At 51.7% G+C, this 18,596-nt stretch overlaps 1 protein-coding gene and 1 long non-coding RNA gene across 3 annotated transcripts in view; one reads left to right on the top strand and one right to left on the bottom strand.

Moving 5' to 3' along the window:
- The window catches only part of LOC308589453, a 29,443-nt gene extending 26,352 nt beyond the window's left edge, over window positions 1–3,091 (bottom strand). The window contains exons 1-2 of one of the 2 annotated variants that reach the window (XR_014009266.1): window positions 2,430–3,091; window positions 2,102–2,271 (exon numbers count right to left, since the gene is read on the bottom strand). This is a non-coding gene — a long non-coding RNA (uncharacterized lncRNA). The remainder of the gene's footprint in view (window positions 1–2,101; window positions 2,272–2,429) is intronic. The other variant, XR_014009267.1, reaches the window with a different exon arrangement.
- A 13,383-nt stretch (window positions 3,092–16,474) lies between these two features.
- POU3F3 (POU class 3 homeobox 3) lies at window positions 16,475–18,114 on the top strand. The gene has a single exon (XM_081199196.1). It carries the CDS (start codon window positions 16,562–16,564, stop codon window positions 17,921–17,923), a length of 1,362 nt encoding a protein of 453 aa, XP_081055322.1. The 5' UTR covers window positions 16,475–16,561; the 3' UTR covers window positions 17,924–18,114.
- The last annotated feature ends 482 nt before the right edge of the window (window positions 18,115–18,596 follow it).

Genomic DNA, 18,596 nt, shown 5'->3' with positions numbered 1-18,596 from the left:
AAGTGTTCTCTTCCTTTGTGGTGGTTGCAACATATGACAGCATATTAAGCAATGTATCGTATTGAGGCCACTACTTACTGATGAATTTCAGTTAATTGGTTTATAGCCGTAATGTACAAAAATAATGTGCTGCACTATAAATATATTACATATAGGGAGCGGGGGAATATTGGATATTACACATAATAAGGTGTATCTATATACAGTATGTAAGATAACATGCCATCCCTTTCTACATAAGTCTAATTATAAAATACATTCTATAATATTTGTTACATTATGGATAGTATAAGAATGGATTGGAGTGTGGTGTTTGTGTTCATTGACTCCTCCAAATTCTTTTCCTTCTAGTGAAGTGTAAAATAAAATTAAGCATCACCATCCAACACATATTTAGACATGCTTTTGGCTTAAGGACCCCAAATTCTGTGCTGGATTGTTGCCAATTTTTACTGCTTCTAATATTGTGTCATTCTTACTACATTTGACTTTCAAAGGTTTGTGGGGTTTTATTTTAAAAAAAATCAAGACTGTGATACTAAGCCACTCAACTTGGAAATAAATTACATTTAAATCAATGGGAACTACTCCCCAGTCAAAGTGTTAAGATCAAGGTGTCAAGATATGGTTCCATATATCTTTTAAAAATATGGCAAAATGTTGAATCAAACTGATGGAATCCAAAGTGAGGTATTTACAGATAAGAAAAAGGTAGCTAAAGTGGAGTGGGGTGAAGTTCTGATTAATTTTAAATACAATACATTTCAAATATTAATATTTCCCATGATTTATTCACTGGCTTCCATGTGTCATTTCAAGTTAGTTGCACTTCATATTTCAAAGGAAAAATATGGCGTCGTCCCCCCCTCAGTACAACTGTTCTGTTAATTCATTTTGTAATATCTGTGTGGTTAAAGCAAACGGATCTGCACTAAATTACTTATGCCAGAACCATGCTGAATGTATCAGGATATGCAAGTTTACATTATTTTCTTATGCATTTTTTTTTCTTCCCACCTATGTTATCTAGCCTAATTGTGAGATCTGCTTATTTATTTATTTTATATGTGTTTGGGTGTAGAATGAAGTTGGGTATACCCTTCTGTAAGTTAACAGCTCTATTTAAATTAGTCATAAATATGAGAATGCTAGCCTCATTCACACTTATCTTACTAAATAAGCACCTTGTTGAATTCATTATTAAATTTCTACTACTACTCCTTAGTGACTGTGTGATTGCCTCAAAAATGTAGCTGAAAAAACTCAGTGAGATGTTTCATATATCCTTGGTTACTGAGATTAGATCATTTTTTTTCTTGATGCCCGAAGGTAAATTACTTCAATATAATTTCTAAATAAATGAGTAAGGACTAACTCTAAGATCAGACCCTGCTAGGATATATATGCAGCCAAGCATAATGCAAATATGGCTAGCCTTAAGTGGAAAATGTGTCTTAAAAGGTTGGAAAGTTAATGTTAACCAGTGAACAAGTGCCAGCAACTTTATGATAATTACTACCTGCCAAATTATTTGCTAATATATACTAGAAAAAAATACATATCTAAGCATTGAATAATTTTATAATTAGACAATGGGAAAATTACAAATGCATTTTTTAAAGTATTTTCCCTCAAAGGTGGCATGCAGATAGAATTACAAAGCTGTGATCTGTTTCAATGCAGAACTATGTTTAATATGTAACAGGTAAGTCTTTGTCTATCCTTCCCTGTACTTTGGATTTTAAAACAAAATAATACACATTATATATACTTATCTGGAAGCAACTCACAAATTATTTTCATGATTGAAATAAATCATAGATTTATTTGTAAGTGAGAGTAAATGCAATATTTCCATATATGAGCTATAAAATGTTCTCCACATTTCTACCAAGTCTTCAAACGCCACAACTTTAAAACGCAGATATAGATATATAGATATATTAAAAAAAACTCTAGCATACCAACACAAAAATCAAATGTCTCCTTTTCCATTTAGTGTTTTTATGTCATTAAAAGCTCACAAGCAAAGCAAATGTACAACAAAACAGAATAAATTGGGGAAAAGGGGGGGGGGTTGTTGGTTTTAAAAAAAACTTACTGAACACACAGGAAATGAAGGATTTTCTTCCACAATGATACCAACCTTCTAGGTAGTTCCTGGGTTAACAGATCAGCCCCTGTCAAGGAGAAACTAGTGAAGTCTCCTTTGATATATATAGAGAGAGAAATAGATGCCTGCAGTTGGGGATCGGGAGAGGAGGAGGATGGCTGGGAGGCGGGGGGGGGGGGAGAGAGAGAGAGTGCAGTCAAACTTGGGTACCAAATTTTAGGGAAGGGCTGCTTTTTTAAATGATGCGGGGTGGGGGGATGGGAGGAGATGGAGAGGGGAATCGTCGGGATCAGAGGAGCGCTTCCCACTCGCCTACCTCTCCCGGTCCATCTCCATCACCATCTTCACACGCGAGCGCGCACACACACGCCCCTCTTCCGCCACTTATCCGCGCGCATCCTCTGCTCTAAAAGAGAGGCGCCAGGTGGCGGGGAGCGGGGGGGGGGGACGGGGCGCTAAGGCCACTTCTTCTTAATGATCCGTCATCAGCCGGGGTGACTCGCGCGCGGCGGCGGCGGCGGCGGCGAGCCGAGTCCCGGGACTGCGCGCCTCGCGCCTCTGCTCTAGGAGAACCGCCCAGCCCAGCCTAGCCTAGCCTAGCCGACGGCTGGGGTTAGAGGCGGCGGCGGCAGGCAGAAGCGAGCGGCAAGAGCGGCGGCAAGATTCCTCGGCTGAGGCGGGAGCGAAGCGGCTGCAGAGCGGCAGCAGGCAGGCGGGCTAGTCGGTCCAATGGTCCGGCTGGATTGCGAGCGGAGAGAAGGCGGGAAGGGGAACGGCAGGCTGTGTGTGTGTGTGTGTGTGTGTGTGTGTGTGTGTGTGTGTGTGTGTGTTCTTTCCCCCCTTCCTTCTTTGGTTCCCCTCACCCTCCCTCAGGTAAAACGCAGACTCCCCTCCCCCACGCTCAGACCTCGGTCTTTCCTGACGGGGGGGGGGGGCACCGCCGCCGCCACCACCACCACCCTCGACCCTGAGGAAACCAAGATCGAAGGCGGCGGCAACGGGAGCTGGGGGGGGGAGGGGAAGGGGAAGGAGGCGTCCGAGGCAGCGCGCGCGTGTGTGGTGGTGGGGTGTGTGGCGGAGAGGGAAGGTGGCGGAGAATTGAACTCTGGAAAGTAAACCAGCCCAAATGGGAGACTCAGGTTGGCCAATTGGTTGCGTCGTCGCTTTGGGCGGGAGGTGCGGGGTGGGGGGGAGAGAGAGTGAGAGAGCGCGAGGGAAAGATGCGTTGGCAACATCGCGTGTGGGGATGTGGCGGGGGTGGGGTGGCGGGAGGAGGGGGCTCCTCGCCTTTCCTGAGGCGGTGGGGGTGGGGTGGGGCTACCTGGCACGCCGCGCGCGCTAGTTTTCCCTCAGCGAGGTGTTTAGTTTGACTGGACTGGCGCTGTCTGTCGGGGGAAAGCTTATCTTCCCGCTTGCCTGCCTGCCTGCCTGCCTGCCTTGCTCTCCCGCCCGCTCGCTCGCTGCTGCCTCTCTTTCCCTCTCGCAGCCCAGAAGCCTCCAGCAAGGGTCAGGCAGAGCCCAGGAAAGCAATTAAAGGCGCATCTGCCGCTCTTGTTTGCCTTTCCGTTGTCCGAGGAGGTCCGGCTACTGCCAGCTCCCTGAGGGATGGACGGCTTCCCTCCCTGGAGGGACGGGGGTGGAGAGACTGAGGGAGAGAAAGCGGAGATTAAATCCAAAAGATTAAAGTGAAAGTCTGCCTTTCCTTCCCCCTCCCGTCAACACACACACACGAGGGAGACACGGTTTTTCATTTCTTTATTGTTTAAAGGGTTTCCAGCGAGAAGACTCCACAGCTCTCCACACTCACAGCCCGCCTCTCCTCAGCCCGCGCTCCTCTAATGTCTGGTGTTCGCAGAGGACTAGTCTCTTGGCGCCCGCCGTCATTCCCCTCATCCGCCTTCTGGCAACTTCACTGCGAAGAAACACCAGCGGCGAGGCGTCGGTCTTGGGCTGGCTGGCTTCGCTCTCAGCCTCAGGATACCGAAGGCAGGCGGAGGGGAAGAAAGGGGGGGGAGGAAGGGGCCCGGCCTTTTCGCCGCCGCCATTGCCCCCTTCCACGGTGGCACCGGTGGGAAACCTCGACTAAATAACAGCTGGGGAGAAGGGAAGCCTCACAGAGAAGGCTGGGGGGATGTTATTTCCCGCCGCTTTGGAAGTGGGAGCTCCGAGACGTGGAGACTAATTGGCCCCTGACAGCAGCCCTTCTATAGAGAGGCTCTGTGGAAAGGAAGAAGGCGGCCTGTGGCAGCAGCGCGCGGGTGGGTATCTGTCCGCGCAGGGCAAGCGCGATACCTTTAAAAGATTTGTGAGCCTCGAAGAAAAAATAAATAACAGAGAAGAAAGGAAGGCAGGAGGAGCAGATTACTTTAAGCGTTCCGTTTGTCGGCGATCCAATTTTATTAGGATTTACTCTAATTTGCGCCGCGCATCCCTGGGGAAATAATGCCTTGATTAATGTAATCCTGCGCTGGGGTCCCTCCACAAATGCCCTTCTCCCTGGAGAAGCCTCCTGTTTGACAAACAAAAAACAGAGCAGCAACTCTTGCAATCTGCACTCACCTTTAGGAGCTGGGCGGGGATTGCGGCCGGGGGGGGGGATTGGGCGGGAGAGAAAAGTCGCCTCTTCAGACGCGGTGGCAACATTTTTAGAAGAAGGAGCGGGGGGACGACCGCAATCCTGGCCTCCTGTTTGTGCGCACGCCCGTCAGCGCGCCCAGGCGGCAACCCCAAGAATTGTGCAGCCCCAGAACGGCTTTCTTCTTCTTCTTCTTCTTCTTCTTCTTCTTCTTCTTCTTCTTCTTCTTCTTCTTCTTCTTCTTCTTCTTCTTCTTCTTCTCCTCCTCCTCCTCCTCCTCCTCCTCCTCCTCCTCCTCCCCCCTCTACCCCCAACCACACACATATCCCATATCCCCTCGCTTAACTCTATCGATGTCCCTTTTGTCACACACACCCTTCACACCATTGGTTGGTATGTGGGTGTCTCCAGCACCACCACAAGCACAGCAGGTCCCTCAGCAAAACGATCTCAGCTCTCCTGGTCCAGAAATCAGCTACGGCCAATAATACTTCCTGCCCTGCTGCCAGAAGCAGCAGTCTGCGGCAGAATAGCCTTCCCGGCAGCCTGCTCCACTGGCAGCAGGGCGGGTGGGTGGAACAAAACCGGGGGGGGGGGGGCGTTCAGGTAAGCTGAGGAACCCGTTCCAGTTCCTCCTGTTATAACACACAGAAACGCGCACAGGTCCACTGGGGCTCCCTCAACTTTCAAGAACAAGCTCGGCTACCGCCTCCTACACTCGCTAGTCTTGGTACAGGCCAGTCGCCACAAATGAGGCCTGAGGAAAACATTGTGCTTTTGTTTTCTGAGGGAAAGCAAACCTTTCTGAGGCTGCCTTCCATGCGCTTCTTCACAGAAGCCGAGCGCCAGTTTGGGGTTTTGAAATCTACCCTCTCCCTCCTTAAAAATAAAAAAGAGTGGGGGGTGGACAGAGAAAAAAGAGGAAAAGCCCATTGGGGCCCAACCCACCCCGCCTTGAAAAGGCTATTCTGGCGAGCTGGGAGAAGCAGCGCGCGGTTGGCGTTCATGGCGCCGTGACAAAGCCTGAGAAAGACGAACTCCCCTCACAAAAGGGGTGTGTGTGTGTGTGTGTGTGTGTGTGTGTAGAGTTGCCACCCTGTTCAAAGCAACAGCGTGTGGGGAGAACGAGGCTGAAGAGAGAGGACTCCATCGACTCCACCAGGTGGTCTCACATTGCCCTTCTCACCCAAATGGGCCTTTCCCGCCGATTTGGCCCCTGCCCCGCCGCTCCGCTCGCAGCGCCTCCGCGCTGCCTCCTCTGCTCCAGGCCGCCCTGCCATTTCTGAGCAGCTCGGCGGGGCTGGAGGTGAAAGTGGTGGCCAGGAGAAGGAGAAGAAGAAGAATCTGGCCGGGGGGGGGACGGGGAGAGGCAGCAGTGGCTGCTAGCCAGAGAAAGACCACAGTCCTGCGCCTCTCTCTGTAGAGAGGCAGAAGTTAAAAGCAATTCACACCGATTCATCTTAGCACGGGGGGGGGGGGTTAATGGACTAGATTCACAACAATAGAAACATGTGCAACTGCAAAAAAAAAAATATTTTAAAGAGAGAGAGCGCACCACGGTAAAGCCCTGTCATCTTCAGGAGGGTGGTTGTTGCCTACTCTGAGTAAAAGCGGGATTGGCTAGCCATTCTTAAAACAGAAATTCAGAAAGCCTCTCGCCACCTCAGGTTCCTTCCTTTCTCCCCAGCTAGTTAGCTGCAGAATAACAACGTTTTTGTTCCTGGCCAAACTTGAGAAGGGGAGGAATCCGCCAGAGAGGAAGGAACTATTCTTTGATCCTAACTTTTTGTTGTTGTTCCATAGGTCTTCTTGGAGTTCACCAAATATGGTGGCTAGTTTTTTTCCCTAGCAGCGTTTATATTACCCAGTTCCTACCTCTTCTCGAACTGTATGTACATATATATGCATTTGGAGGGGAGAGGTTAGCCTGAGAGGGCTGAGAATCGCAGCCGTGTCTTGCTTTCGACTGGGGTGGCGGCGGCGCTGGCAAGAGGCCCCCCGCCACCCCCATCTCCTCCCCACCCCAGCAGCAAAGGCTCCCCCTCCTCTCGCCTTCCCGGAAGGCGAGCAGGCGGCCTGAGCGCGTTCCTGTGAAATTCCAAAAAGAGCAGCCTTTAGCTTGACCTACTGCAGTCTGAACCGAGATCCTCAGACAATAGGCAAGTTCAAATGTCAAATTAAAAAGAAAAGAAAAAGAAAATCTAATAATAATAAGCGGGGCTGCCTAACTTCGTCGGTGCCTCTTTTCCAACGTGCCACACACAACACCAACAAAAATACAGCATTTCATAAGCCCCAAACTGCCATCGTTCTGCGCCTTGAAACAAAACAAAAAAATCTTCAACTCACCCCACTATGTAATGCATATTAATGTTGCTTTTTCCTTTAAAAAAAAAACCGTGGGGGAAGCCTATTGAGGTGGCAGCTCCGCAGCTCACAATGATCTCCAGCCTCTAAGAATACAGGGTTGCAAATTCGCTGCTCTCCCTCCCCCCCCCCCAGCCCGGCCCGTTTTAAAGAGACTGATACTTTCAGCCTCCTTTGTATCACGTCCGTACCTGGGCGATTAGAAACGCCCCACAACCACCTCCCTTCCGTGGGAGTGGGGTGTGGGGAACTCCCTCGCCCTATGGATTTTTATTTTCATTATTTCATTTCTTTGGAAGCGCCGAAGGGTTCATTTCCATCTCGGGCCAGGCGAGCGCGCCCGCCCGCATTCAGCCGGTTTCAAAAGCCAAGAGGAGGAGATATTGTTCCATCTATTCGCCGGCTAACTTTTCCATTCCGCCCGGCACGTTTGAGGTGGCGGCTTCATCAACCCCCCCCCCACCCCACCCCCTTGCTCGCCTCTTCTTCCCCACCCCACCCCCCACCCGCGTTTGCCTCCCAAGGACAATCGCATTGCGTAATGGCAAGGAGCGAGCATCCCCAAAAAGGTGCCTTTTCTTCTCCTCGAGCCCCATTCGTGGCCTGCTCAGCTCCTGCCTTCCTACTTCTAATTTATTACACGACCCGAAAGGCTTTTGTTGGGCGCAAAACAATAAACAAAGCTCTGCCTGGGGCTCTCACAATGAGATGTATGGATAAAAAGAGCAGGCCTGTCCCACTGTTGTTTTCTTATGGTGCCTGACACTCTTTCAACGTAACAGGGATGTATTTTTTTCTCTCCCTCGCGCGCGCACACACCCTTGCCCCAACTCCCTCACCCACCCCCACCTCCTTACTTCCCCCAGATTAGCAACTCTCATCCTCCTCCTAGTACTAAACCATCATCGACCAGCCCGGCTACGAAGAACTCTGAACTGTAAAGTTGGGGAGCAGCATCCCAAAAGGCCCAGTCTAGGAAGCTGAACTGGAGACAGGCGCAACTTGACCGTCACCATCATTCACTCCGAAAGAAGATACTTTAAAAATTAAAAAATAGGCATTTGAACACTAAGAAGGAACTTGGCTCTCCGAGGCTACTGGACACTTCGTGGTCCTTGCATTTAAGGCTGCAATCCTAACGTGTCTGCGCAGAAGTAAGTCCTGTTGAATTTCAATGGGGCTGACTCCCGAGTAGGTGGGATTACGATTGCAGCCTAAGCGGATGAATCCTCAGGACGGCAAATGCCTGCTAACAATTTGACAACGCTCCTCCTCTATTTATGTTGTAAATGAGTTTACAACCGGGTAAAATAATAAATACATCATTTATAGCATTGGTATTTTCTTATCTTGTTTTTTTATAGGCGCTCTTTCCCTCGTGTGTGTGTGTGTGTGTGTGTGTGTGTGTGTGTGTGTGTGTATGTGTGTGCGGCACATGCATAAGTAACTCCTGCCAAATGGACTTGTTGCTGTGGGGTTTTTTTATTTTTCATTTTTTGCATCCAGGAGGTTCTGTTTGCTTTTACCCTCTTTTGATGTAGGCGGCCAGGAATAAGGCTGAAGGGTTATGGGTTCCTCCCCGCCACATATACATGAGAAAGTTTCACTCGAAGGCGGGGGGAAAGGAAGGAGAAAAGACAGATCAAGAACTAAGCTGGGACAGGATGGAAGGAGGGGAACGGGAGGGGTGGGGAGGAAAGGCCAATGTTTTCCAGATACCAGATATTAAAAACTGCTGCTCCGATCCAAAATCGCGTGTTCAGGCACTCATCAGCTGCATAATTAACAGCGATAAATGATGCTGGCGTTTGTGAAGAAAATTGCGTTCAGGAAACACACCACAATAGTCTGGGGTATTGTCATCGCTTCCCCTGCCAGATCCGTCAGTGTGGAAACTTGTGTAAGCGACCCGAAGCGCAACTAACAAGCCTATCCAAGAGTTTTGAAATTCGACTTGGTCACCTTCAGCCGGGGAAAGGGCTGGTGGGGAGCTATCTCAGACTCGCCCCATTAAGGAAAGCGGAGCAGTGTCTTACGTTCTTTCCTTTCCCTCCCGCCTGGTATGCAAACAGTACTTCTGAAACACCCTTTCATATATCCACACAGCAATTCCCGTTTCTGTTCTCTTAAGGAACCGGGTGGAAGATTTGCAGCGCAATCCTGTAGGCGGAAGTGAGTCCCACTGAGACCAATGAGGCTCACGCCCAGGGGAATGCGTGCAGGATCTTTGCCTTAGCCGAGGAGGCCAAGATTGAGAGAGTGAGTTCATGGTACCTCTTTCCTATCAGGAACGCGGCGGCCCTACCAAGTGTCGCAGGTGTCGAAAGACAGCCTGTAAGAAAGTTAACAGGAACAAAAGTCACGGAGAGACGGCAAGGGTCTCAACAGCCCTTGCCCAAGAGCCGCTTTCTCCAACCACCTGCCCTCGCTCAGGCCACTGGAAGTGGGAGGGGAACCGGCAGAAGGAACCAGGAACCGGACAACACGTTGACCTTCCAAGCTCCGAGTTTTTATGGGGGAGTATCTGAACCCCACAGAGATGGTGCAAACCTCTGGATCGGGGCAGCCTGCGAGACCCTGGCGAGAAGGGCAACCCTTCTGTGGGTTTTGCATCTACTGCTCATCTTAGCAGTGCTGCTTTCCTCTCTATCCTCAGGGACAAGGGAGTAGCCTAGGAAAACTCTGGGCGCCTGATTCATTTGGGGGAATACTTCTCCAGGTACAGAATAGCAAACAAACGTTACAATGTGCTGGAAAAAGCCCCGCCGATGCCTTTCCCAGCTCTCCAGGGGGCCTTAAACTTCCTCGGTCTGGTAGAACCCTGCAGCACACCTCTTTCCACCAAACATGCCCGCTTCCTCTTCATTCTTTTACTTCTTAATGTTAAACTGGTTCCTTTTATTTAGGTGAAACTGAGATCTCGGTTAGCAGCGTGCTCCAAATCACCACTTTATAGCCAGTGACTGATGACTCTCTGAGAAGTTTCCCACAAGTTTCCCATTACTGCTGGGTTCCTGGGTTTCCCGTTGCTGGGGGTTATGACAGCTCTATATAAATTCTAGGTTTGGGTTATTTTATTTTATTTTTAAAAAATAATAACAACGAAAACCCTGCATATTATTCTTTTTTTCCCCAGCCTCCTTTCCCCCTCTTGCGGTCAGAGGAAGAGGGCAGGAAGACGAACGCCCTTGAGATTACGCACAAACACGGACGTATAAATATATATATACACACATATATCAGAAGCTGGGGTACGCGGAACCTACCCTTTCCGCTGCTTCTAACAACTTTTTGCTAGACATCAACTGCCGCTCAGCAAAAGTGTCTTCGACTTTCCCCCGCTCGAGAGCCGCGTCAGTGCGCCCCCTGCCGACCGGCACCGGCCCTGTCTCTCTCTCTCTTTCTGTTCGAGCACTTCGAAAGTTCTATTTTGTTCAGCAAACCGTATCTTATAAAATTAACGACAACCAATAAAATTAGCGTATATGTTACGACTGTCCAAAACAAAATAAAGTTAGTTTTAGTTGAAGCTGGGGGGGGGGGAGGTGGAGGGGGGAGGGAAAGCTCCGCTTTTTGGCTTCTCTTCTCCTTGGCTGGACCGAGGCCCTTTTATCTAAAGCCCAGTGCACAAACATATAGCTTAATGTGACTAGTGTTCTTCCTTTATTTCTTTCTCTATGGCAACCAATATGTTCCGCTCAGAAATGTTCCCCCATCAAGGAAACAAATGATCTTGAGCGAGCAGCTTTACGCGGCATCTGTTCCAATGGAGCACACAGAGTTAACCCCAGTCAAAAGGGAAGCTCAGCGCGTCAACAAGAAGGGGGAAATGAGCGGTGCTTCTACACCCCCATCTGAAACCGACACCTCCCCACTTCGACGAGAGCCCTCTCGCCCATTTGCTAGCGGCCGTTGCGCTATTATTATTAATAATATTAATAGCAATAACAGTAGTAATAAGAATCAGAAAAATCCGAGTCAGGGCTTGCGTTGCGAAGGGGGCTCTCTGGAGATAACAAGGCTGGGGGGGGGGGAGAAACGAGATTTAAGAAGAGGGCAATGCATGAATTCCCGCAGAAAAGAAAAGAAACAAAAAATGAGGAAAGGCGGCCCAGAACTGGATTTATAGAAAAGCGAGTGAAGTTCTCTAGGACACCCACAGCCAGCCATCTCCAACACCAACAACAAAAACAGCACTGTTTAAAAATAAAATATGTGGCACAAGAAAAAGAGTTTTTCTAGGTAGTTAGATGGAATCCAGCCTAGGGAAGAAAGGCTAAAAAGGGCCTGGATTGTGGGGTGTTGTGGTTTTTTCCAGGGAGGCCGGGCCGGGGGGGTGTCGCCTGTATCAGGGGCAAAAGAGACAACGTGAATCCTGCTTCCTTCTAATACTCCGGCCCCAGCCTCCTTAGAGAATAAAATGAAGGGATGTCCTGGTTAGTTTTGATTGATTATACTCTTTCTGATGGACTTTCACTACAGAGCTGTAGATGTTGTGCTTAACCGCCTGTTCCCTAGTTACAACATTAACCCTCTCGGCGCATCACCGGCCGCTGGCCTCCTCCTCTTCCTCCTCCTCCTCTTCCTCCAACCCCAGTTTTATTTTCCTCGGGGTCACAGCAGGTGCCTATAAGGGGGTCCCTCTCTGCCTTGCCTGGACCCCTTGGGCGCAGAAGGAGAGAGGGGGGAACAACAACATCACAAACAACAACAACCACGTTCCAAGTCATCTTCCAATCCCTTTCCCCTCAGAAGAGTTACACACCAGTGCCACCCCCCCCCAAAAAAAGTACAGCAGTAGCTAGCAGCGAGGGGTGGCTTCAGTTCGCTAGAATGACTCCAGGTTAATGTTCCACTAAGGTGTCTGAGAGGAGAGTATCTATCTTTGAAACAAAAACAAATTGTGGCGGGGAGGGAGTTTTGTTCCATCCAGGGAGTTCCCAGTCTTGCCCCAAACACAAGCGCACCCAGGCGCGCTTTCAGAAGACATTTATGGGAAAGGAACGGAGAGAGAGGTAAAACAAGTGGAAAAGAGGGAGGAAAAGAGAAACGCAAACTTACCAAAAGGAGCTCCGAGACTTGGAAGATTTGTATTTTAAGTGCTTGGGAGTGGTTTTTTGGCTATGAGATTAGTAGACGAGGAGAAAATTCGTGTTCTCAACTGCAGCGAAAAGATCCCGGGTAAGATTCTCCTTCGCACTGATTCCACTAAGCCCAGCTCCCCACTAGTCTATTATTTTCACCAAAATATATGAAAATTTATGCAAATGAAAATCAGCACTAACTGTTCTCCCCTTGTTATACTTTGGATTTCCACACACACACCCCTCAGACAAAGCAATCACACTCTACGAGGAAAGGGGAGTGGGGGGTGGGGAATGAATTGTTGAGGGATGAAGAAGATTAACTTTGAATTTTAAATAAATAAATAACACACACACACACACCCAAAAAAATCCCCTCTAAACTCAACCAAGAAGATAGTTTGTTTAATGGGTAAACAATATTTGGGGGGGATTTCCCCCAAAAAACTTTATTATTATTATTATTGTCGTCGTCGTTGTTATTGTTATTATTACTATTATTGAAGTGGGTCTGCAGAGGCGCTATCGCGTTTCATCGGGCCACCTGAGACGGCTTTTGAAAGCGTGTACTGTGAAATTCATAGCAGTAATTTAGACAAAATCCTCACTGTATATTAATGAAAGACGGCCCCATGGCACCGTTCCTATCCTCCCCATTCAGTGTAAACAAAACCACGAGACTCACTCGGTTTTTTGAGCCTGATCCAAGCAAAATCGGCTGGAAAAGAAAACATGGGGTTCTGGCACGGACTATTCAAACCGACTGCACCTGGAGATCTCCGATTTATTCAATGAAATCTGTGTTAGATCCCTTCATCTGTATGTGTATATCTAAAAGGCGGAAAAGTCTGGGAGACACAGGGGACACAAAGGAGAAGAATTCTGGATGTTTAGGCTTTCAGTTACCAGAGCTCTTCAGATCTGTATACTTCACCTTAATGGTTTTTCTAAACCTACCTAAGATGGTATCTTTTACTGTACAAGCAGGAGCTGGACCGAGTCCTAAATAAATGCTAGCAGCCTCCAGCTAATCTGCCCATCACGCCAGCTCCGCATACCTTCCTCGCTAGCGGGGATATGTATGCAGTTCGTGCTGTACACTGAAATTCACCTAAGCTGGGTTCTTCTGTGGTGAAATTATGAACAAGAGGGAGGGGCGGGGGGCGTTGTGTTGCACATCTTAATGTAAACACGCCGGTGCATATTTTCACGGGGGGGGGGAGAGAGAGAGAGAGAGAGACCCACGCGCGCACAGCTTATACACTCACAAATGTGGAAGGGGACCCACGCTCTGAGTGCCTGGCCACAGGCTGTGTGTGTGTGTGGTGTGTGTGTGTGTGTGTGTGTGTGTGTGTGTGTGTGTGTAAGCACAACAGCGCACAAACACGCAACCGTCATTAGCCAAGATGCGTTCCTTGAATGTCCGAATGGTGTTATTTCACTGGAATTCCCCGAGGAGTGTTCAATTTGCCCTTGTTTGGGTTGCCACTTTCTCTTTTTTCCTTGGTTCACTGAGGTTGCCTCTGTGCAGCGTTTCCGCTTGGTCGCATCGTTCTCTCTCTCTCTCTCCCTCCCTCCCTCCCTCCTTCCCTCCCTCCCTTTCTCACTCTCTCTTCCGCCCACCTTAACTCTTTCGGCTGGACTAGCAATAATAAAATGTTTCATAGAGTCAAGTCTATATCCTACAAAATGCTACCGGCGTCGGTGTTATTTTTATACACACACACACACATCATGGTTGCATTTATATAGTGATAGGGAATAGAGCCATTTGGAGAGGCATTGCGTTGTTTGAAATGAACCACCAAAATTATTATTTTTTGAAAAAGCACCGTGGGATTAACGTAATTTAAAATAGACAAATGGTTAAAAGAAGCTTTCTGGGTATTCTTGAAAGGTAAGGCATCCTTTTGCTTGGAGAGGCCTCGGAGCGCTGCGTGCATCCATACTCCCTCAGTTGGGGGGTGGAGAGAGAGAGATGAGGGGCATTGTACTTCCCATAAGATGCGGAATAACCGAGGCTGTAAAACAAAGACGTGTGGGGCCGGTTGCCTGCAACGAGGAGGAGGAGAGCCGGCCGCCTGAGCCTCTCTGTCCGGCGCAGGCTTTTCAGTGGGAACTGCCATGGCTTAAGGAGGGCTGCTGGCGATTGCACCTTTGTGCCTCTGGGAAGCGGGGGTGGGGGGAGCAGATGCAGAAACAGGCACATGAAACAGGGCAGGAAGGGGAGGGAGGGAAAACTTTGGAAGATACCAGGGAGAGCGCTCCGGGTTTGTTGTTTCTTTCTTCCTTTCTTTAGGCTGGGGGCTTTGTGAATACAGGCAGCCCTTGTGTGCCACGGCTGGTTGCAGATAATACGGCTTAAGCGCGCCCATAAGAGGAATCATATGCATGCAAGTAAAATAAGTACAGTGTTAGATAGTGGGTTTTCCTCTCTTCCGCCACCCCCCAACACACACACACACACACACTCCTTTCTTCCCTTCCCCCTTTTTCTCTCATTGCTCCCCCCCTTTCTCCCGCCTCCCTCTTCTCAGCTCAATGCCGGGAGAACTCAGATTTATTCACTGGGCTCTAAGAGTTAAGATGTTGTGAGTAGGAAGGAGAGAGAGAGAGAGAGAGAGAGAGAGAGAGAGAGAGAGAGAGAGAGAGAGAGAGACCAAAGGAGGGGTGGTGATGGAGAGAAGAGAAGGGGGGCAGGGCAGTTTTCCAAGCCTCCACGACACTTTGCCTAAATTAAAAAGCAACCAATCGGAACGGCCGGAAGGGGGGCCTCGCGTCCTGAGCCAGTCATCGCGGGCCTGCCAATCACTCAGCGGGTAGCCAATCAGCGGGGGCCCTCGCGCTCGACTTCCTTGTATTTGGGAAAGTGTGGTGGTGCGCGCGCTCTCGGCGGAGGGTAAACATTCGACAGTCCCCGCTCTGTGAGGGAGGGACAGAGAGAGAGCTGTCAGAGGGAGAGAAAGGGAAGGAGAGGAGGAGGAGGAGGAAGGGGGGAGGAGGAGGAGGAAGGGGGGAGAAAGAGGAGGAGGAGGCGGCGGCAGCAGCAGCAGCAGCGAGGGAAGAGCAGAGCAGAGCAGAGCGGCTTGTACTCCAGCACCAGCAGAAGAGCACGCTTCACGAGCCTGGCAGCCAACTTCCCCCGCGGAGTTCGCGGCTCAAGGATACCATCTCTGCGCGCCCACCCTCACGCGGCTCCCCTGCGCCCAGCCGCTTCCTCCTCCTCCCGGAGACGACCGCTGGATCTTCGTCACCCTCGTCATCCCTTTCGAATTACAGAGAACTCTGCGATTTTAAACTTTTCTTGGCGAGAGGAGAGAGAGGGAAGGGTGACCAAAGAGATATTGTCGAACTTGCTTTCTTTTATCATGTGAGGAGGAGGACGACGACGACTGGGGCAACAACTCACACCCACCAAGCCATCCCTTCCCCAAAGAGAAAAAGCGCGGGGGGGGGGGGGAGAAGGGAAAGGAAGCGACATGTCTTCTCCAGATTCCCGCAAGAAGGTGGCCCGAGCAGGACTCTTGTTTCCGAGGGACCCGGGCGCATCGGCCGGGCGTCAACTCTGAGGCGATGCGTCGCCCGCAGCTCCGTCGCCTCGTCCGCCGCCGCCTTCGCCAGCATCGCCAGAAGTTTTCTTAGGACATAAACAAAACTTGCGCGCGAGAGAGAGAGAGAGGAGAGAGGGGGGACGAAAGCCAGAGAAAGAAAGAAAGAAACAGAAGCGCCGCGAAAGAGAGAGACCGAGAGACAGTGTGTGCGAGGGGACGTGCGTGAGGGGCGAAAGAAAGGAGCCCACACGCACTCATTCACCCCATACAAAGCCTTACAGGAGGGGGGAGAAGGGGGAGAAGAGAAACTTTCTCTGTGAGGGGAAAGAAAACAGCAGCGGCAGCAGCAGCAACAACAACAACCCAGAAACTGTGAGGGGAGAAAATATGCTCCTGAGGGAGTGAAGGAGGGAAGCCAAAAGGGGAGTTGTTGTTGCCGACCTCGCTCCCTCCCTCCCCTCGGCGGTTCCCGCTCTTTTTTTTTCTCCTTTCCTCCCTCCTTCTACCAATATCTAGGGAGAGGGATTCAGTAATGTCTTTCTCGCCGCTGAGGCAACCCCGAACAGGTGAATCGCAATAAGGGGCCGGCGAAGGAGAAGAAGCGGCCGCGCGTGTGTGTCTGTCTGCGTGTGGCGAGTGTTTCCCCTCAGAGCAGCCGCGAGCCCAGGAGGAGCGGCGGCGGCGGCGCGCGCACCCGCGCGCAAGGAGCCCGCCTCGGGGCCGGCCGGCCGGCGGGCCGGGCAGGCTGAGGAGAGCTGAGGAAACAGCCGAGCCGGGCGGGATTCTGGTGGCGCGCTACTGGGCTGCGGCGGCAGCGGCGGCGGCGGCTTGTGGCGAGCGCAGTGGAGGGGTCGACAGGAAAGCGTCGGCGATGGCTACGGCGGCGTCTAACCCTTACCTGGCCACCAACAGCATCCTGTCGGCGGGCTCCATCGTGCACTCGGACGGCGGCGGCATGCAGCCGGGCAGCGTGGCCGTCACGTCGGTGTCGGGCGGCGGCTACCGCGGCGACCCTTCGTCCGTCAAGATGGTCCAGAGCGACTTCATGCAGGGCGCCATGGCGGCCAGCAACGGCGGCCATATGCTGAGCCACGCGCACCAGTGGGTCACCGCGCTGCCCCACGCCGCCGCCGCCGCCGCAGCTGCCGCCGCCGCCGCCGTGGAAGCCGGCTCTCCCTGGGCCAGCAGCCCGGTCGGCATGACGGGGAGCCCGCAGCAGCAGCAACAGCAGCAGCAACAGCAACAGCAGCAGCAGCAGCAGCCCGACGTGAAGGGAGGCGGCGGCGGCGGCGGCGGGCGGGACGACCTGCACTCGGGCGCGGCGCTGCACCACCGGCCGCCGCACCTGGGCCCGCCGCACCAGGGCCACTGGGGCGCCGGCGCCGGCGCGCACCTGCCCTCCATGGCCAGCCAGCAGCAGCAGCAGCCTCTGCTGTACTCGCAGCCCGGCGGCTTCACGGTCAACGGCATGCTGAGCCCTCCGCCGGGCAGCCAGAGCCTGGTGCACCCGGGCTTGGTGCGGGGAGACACGCCCGAGCTGGGAGAGCACCCCGGCCATCACCATCACCACCATCACCACCCGCACCCGCACCCGCACCACGGGGGAGGCGGCGGCGGGGGAGGCGGAGGCGGGGGAGGCAGCCTGAACAGCCACGACCCGCACTCGGACGAGGACACGCCGACCTCGGACGACCTGGAGCAGTTCGCCAAGCAGTTCAAGCAGCGCCGGATCAAGCTGGGCTTCACGCAGGCCGACGTGGGCTTGGCGCTGGGCACCCTGTACGGCAACGTCTTCTCGCAGACCACCATCTGCCGCTTCGAGGCTCTGCAGCTGAGCTTCAAGAACATGTGCAAGCTGAAACCTTTGTTGAACAAGTGGCTGGAGGAAGCCGACTCGTCGACGGGCAGCCCCACCAGCATCGACAAGATCGCGGCTCAGGGCCGCAAGAGGAAGAAGCGGACCTCCATCGAGGTGAGTGTCAAGGGGGCCTTGGAGAGCCACTTCTTGAAATGCCCCAAGCCCTCGGCGCAGGAGATTACGAACCTAGCGGACAGCCTGCAGCTGGAGAAGGAGGTGGTCAGGGTTTGGTTTTGCAACCGCAGGCAGAAAGAGAAGCGCATGACCCCCCCGGGGATCCAGCAGCAGACGCCCGACGACGTCTACTCGCAGGTCGGCAACGTGAACTCCGATACGCCGCCGCCCCACCACGGACTCCAGGCGAGCGTGCAGTGAGGGGGGTGGTGTGCGGTGGGGAGGTGGAGGGGGAACGGACAACAAAACAAAAATACAAAAAAGACAGTCGCCATCATCACCATCAACGACAGCAACGCCACAAATTTTAAATAAAAAAAAAGTGTGAAAGGGATTCTTAGGGAGAAGACAGAAGGGCAGGCAGGCAGGCAGAGGGAGAGGTGAGCAAGGCGGTGGGGGGGGGGAGAGAGAAGGGGTGGGGGAGGGGAGGGGGAGAAGGAAGGCGAAGACGCACACAAGGACAGCGACACGCACCTACAGCCCAGACCCAGGCTCCTTGGCTTGCTTTATTTTAAACACACATATCTGGAACACTTAGCGTTCTTCATTGCTGAGAGATAGTTGGAGATCCTTCCTTGCTACGGCGAGAAAGGGAGCGTTGTGGAGACCCAAACGCGCACACAAACACACAAACAAACCCACAACCCCGGATGTTGTTCCTTTCTGTAGCGACTCCACAACAGCAGATCTAAATTATGCCCTGCTGTTATCGTTGTGGCAGCGATCGTACAGCACCCAGCTTCTTCTGCGCTCCCATCTCTCTCTCTTTCTCTCTCTCTCTCTCCTCCTCCTTCTCCGAGCCCCCCCCCCCACTCACCACGAGCCCCTTGAAAAGGACTTTCCTGCGAGGTTCACCGAAACTTTTCTCTCTATC

The sequence above is a fragment of the Podarcis bocagei genome (genome assembly GCF_964188305.1).
Source record: "Podarcis bocagei genome assembly, chromosome: 6".
Taxonomy (NCBI): domain Eukaryota; kingdom Metazoa; phylum Chordata; class Lepidosauria; order Squamata; family Lacertidae; genus Podarcis; species Podarcis bocagei.
The sequence above is the reverse complement of the archived record's forward strand: the minus strand, read 5'-3'. Positions and strand labels throughout refer to the sequence as shown.

Coding starts and splice junctions, on each gene's coding strand:
- POU3F3 (XM_081199196.1), top strand. CDS start 16,562: ATGGCTACGGCGGCGTCTAACCCTTACCTGGCCACCAACAGCATCCTG.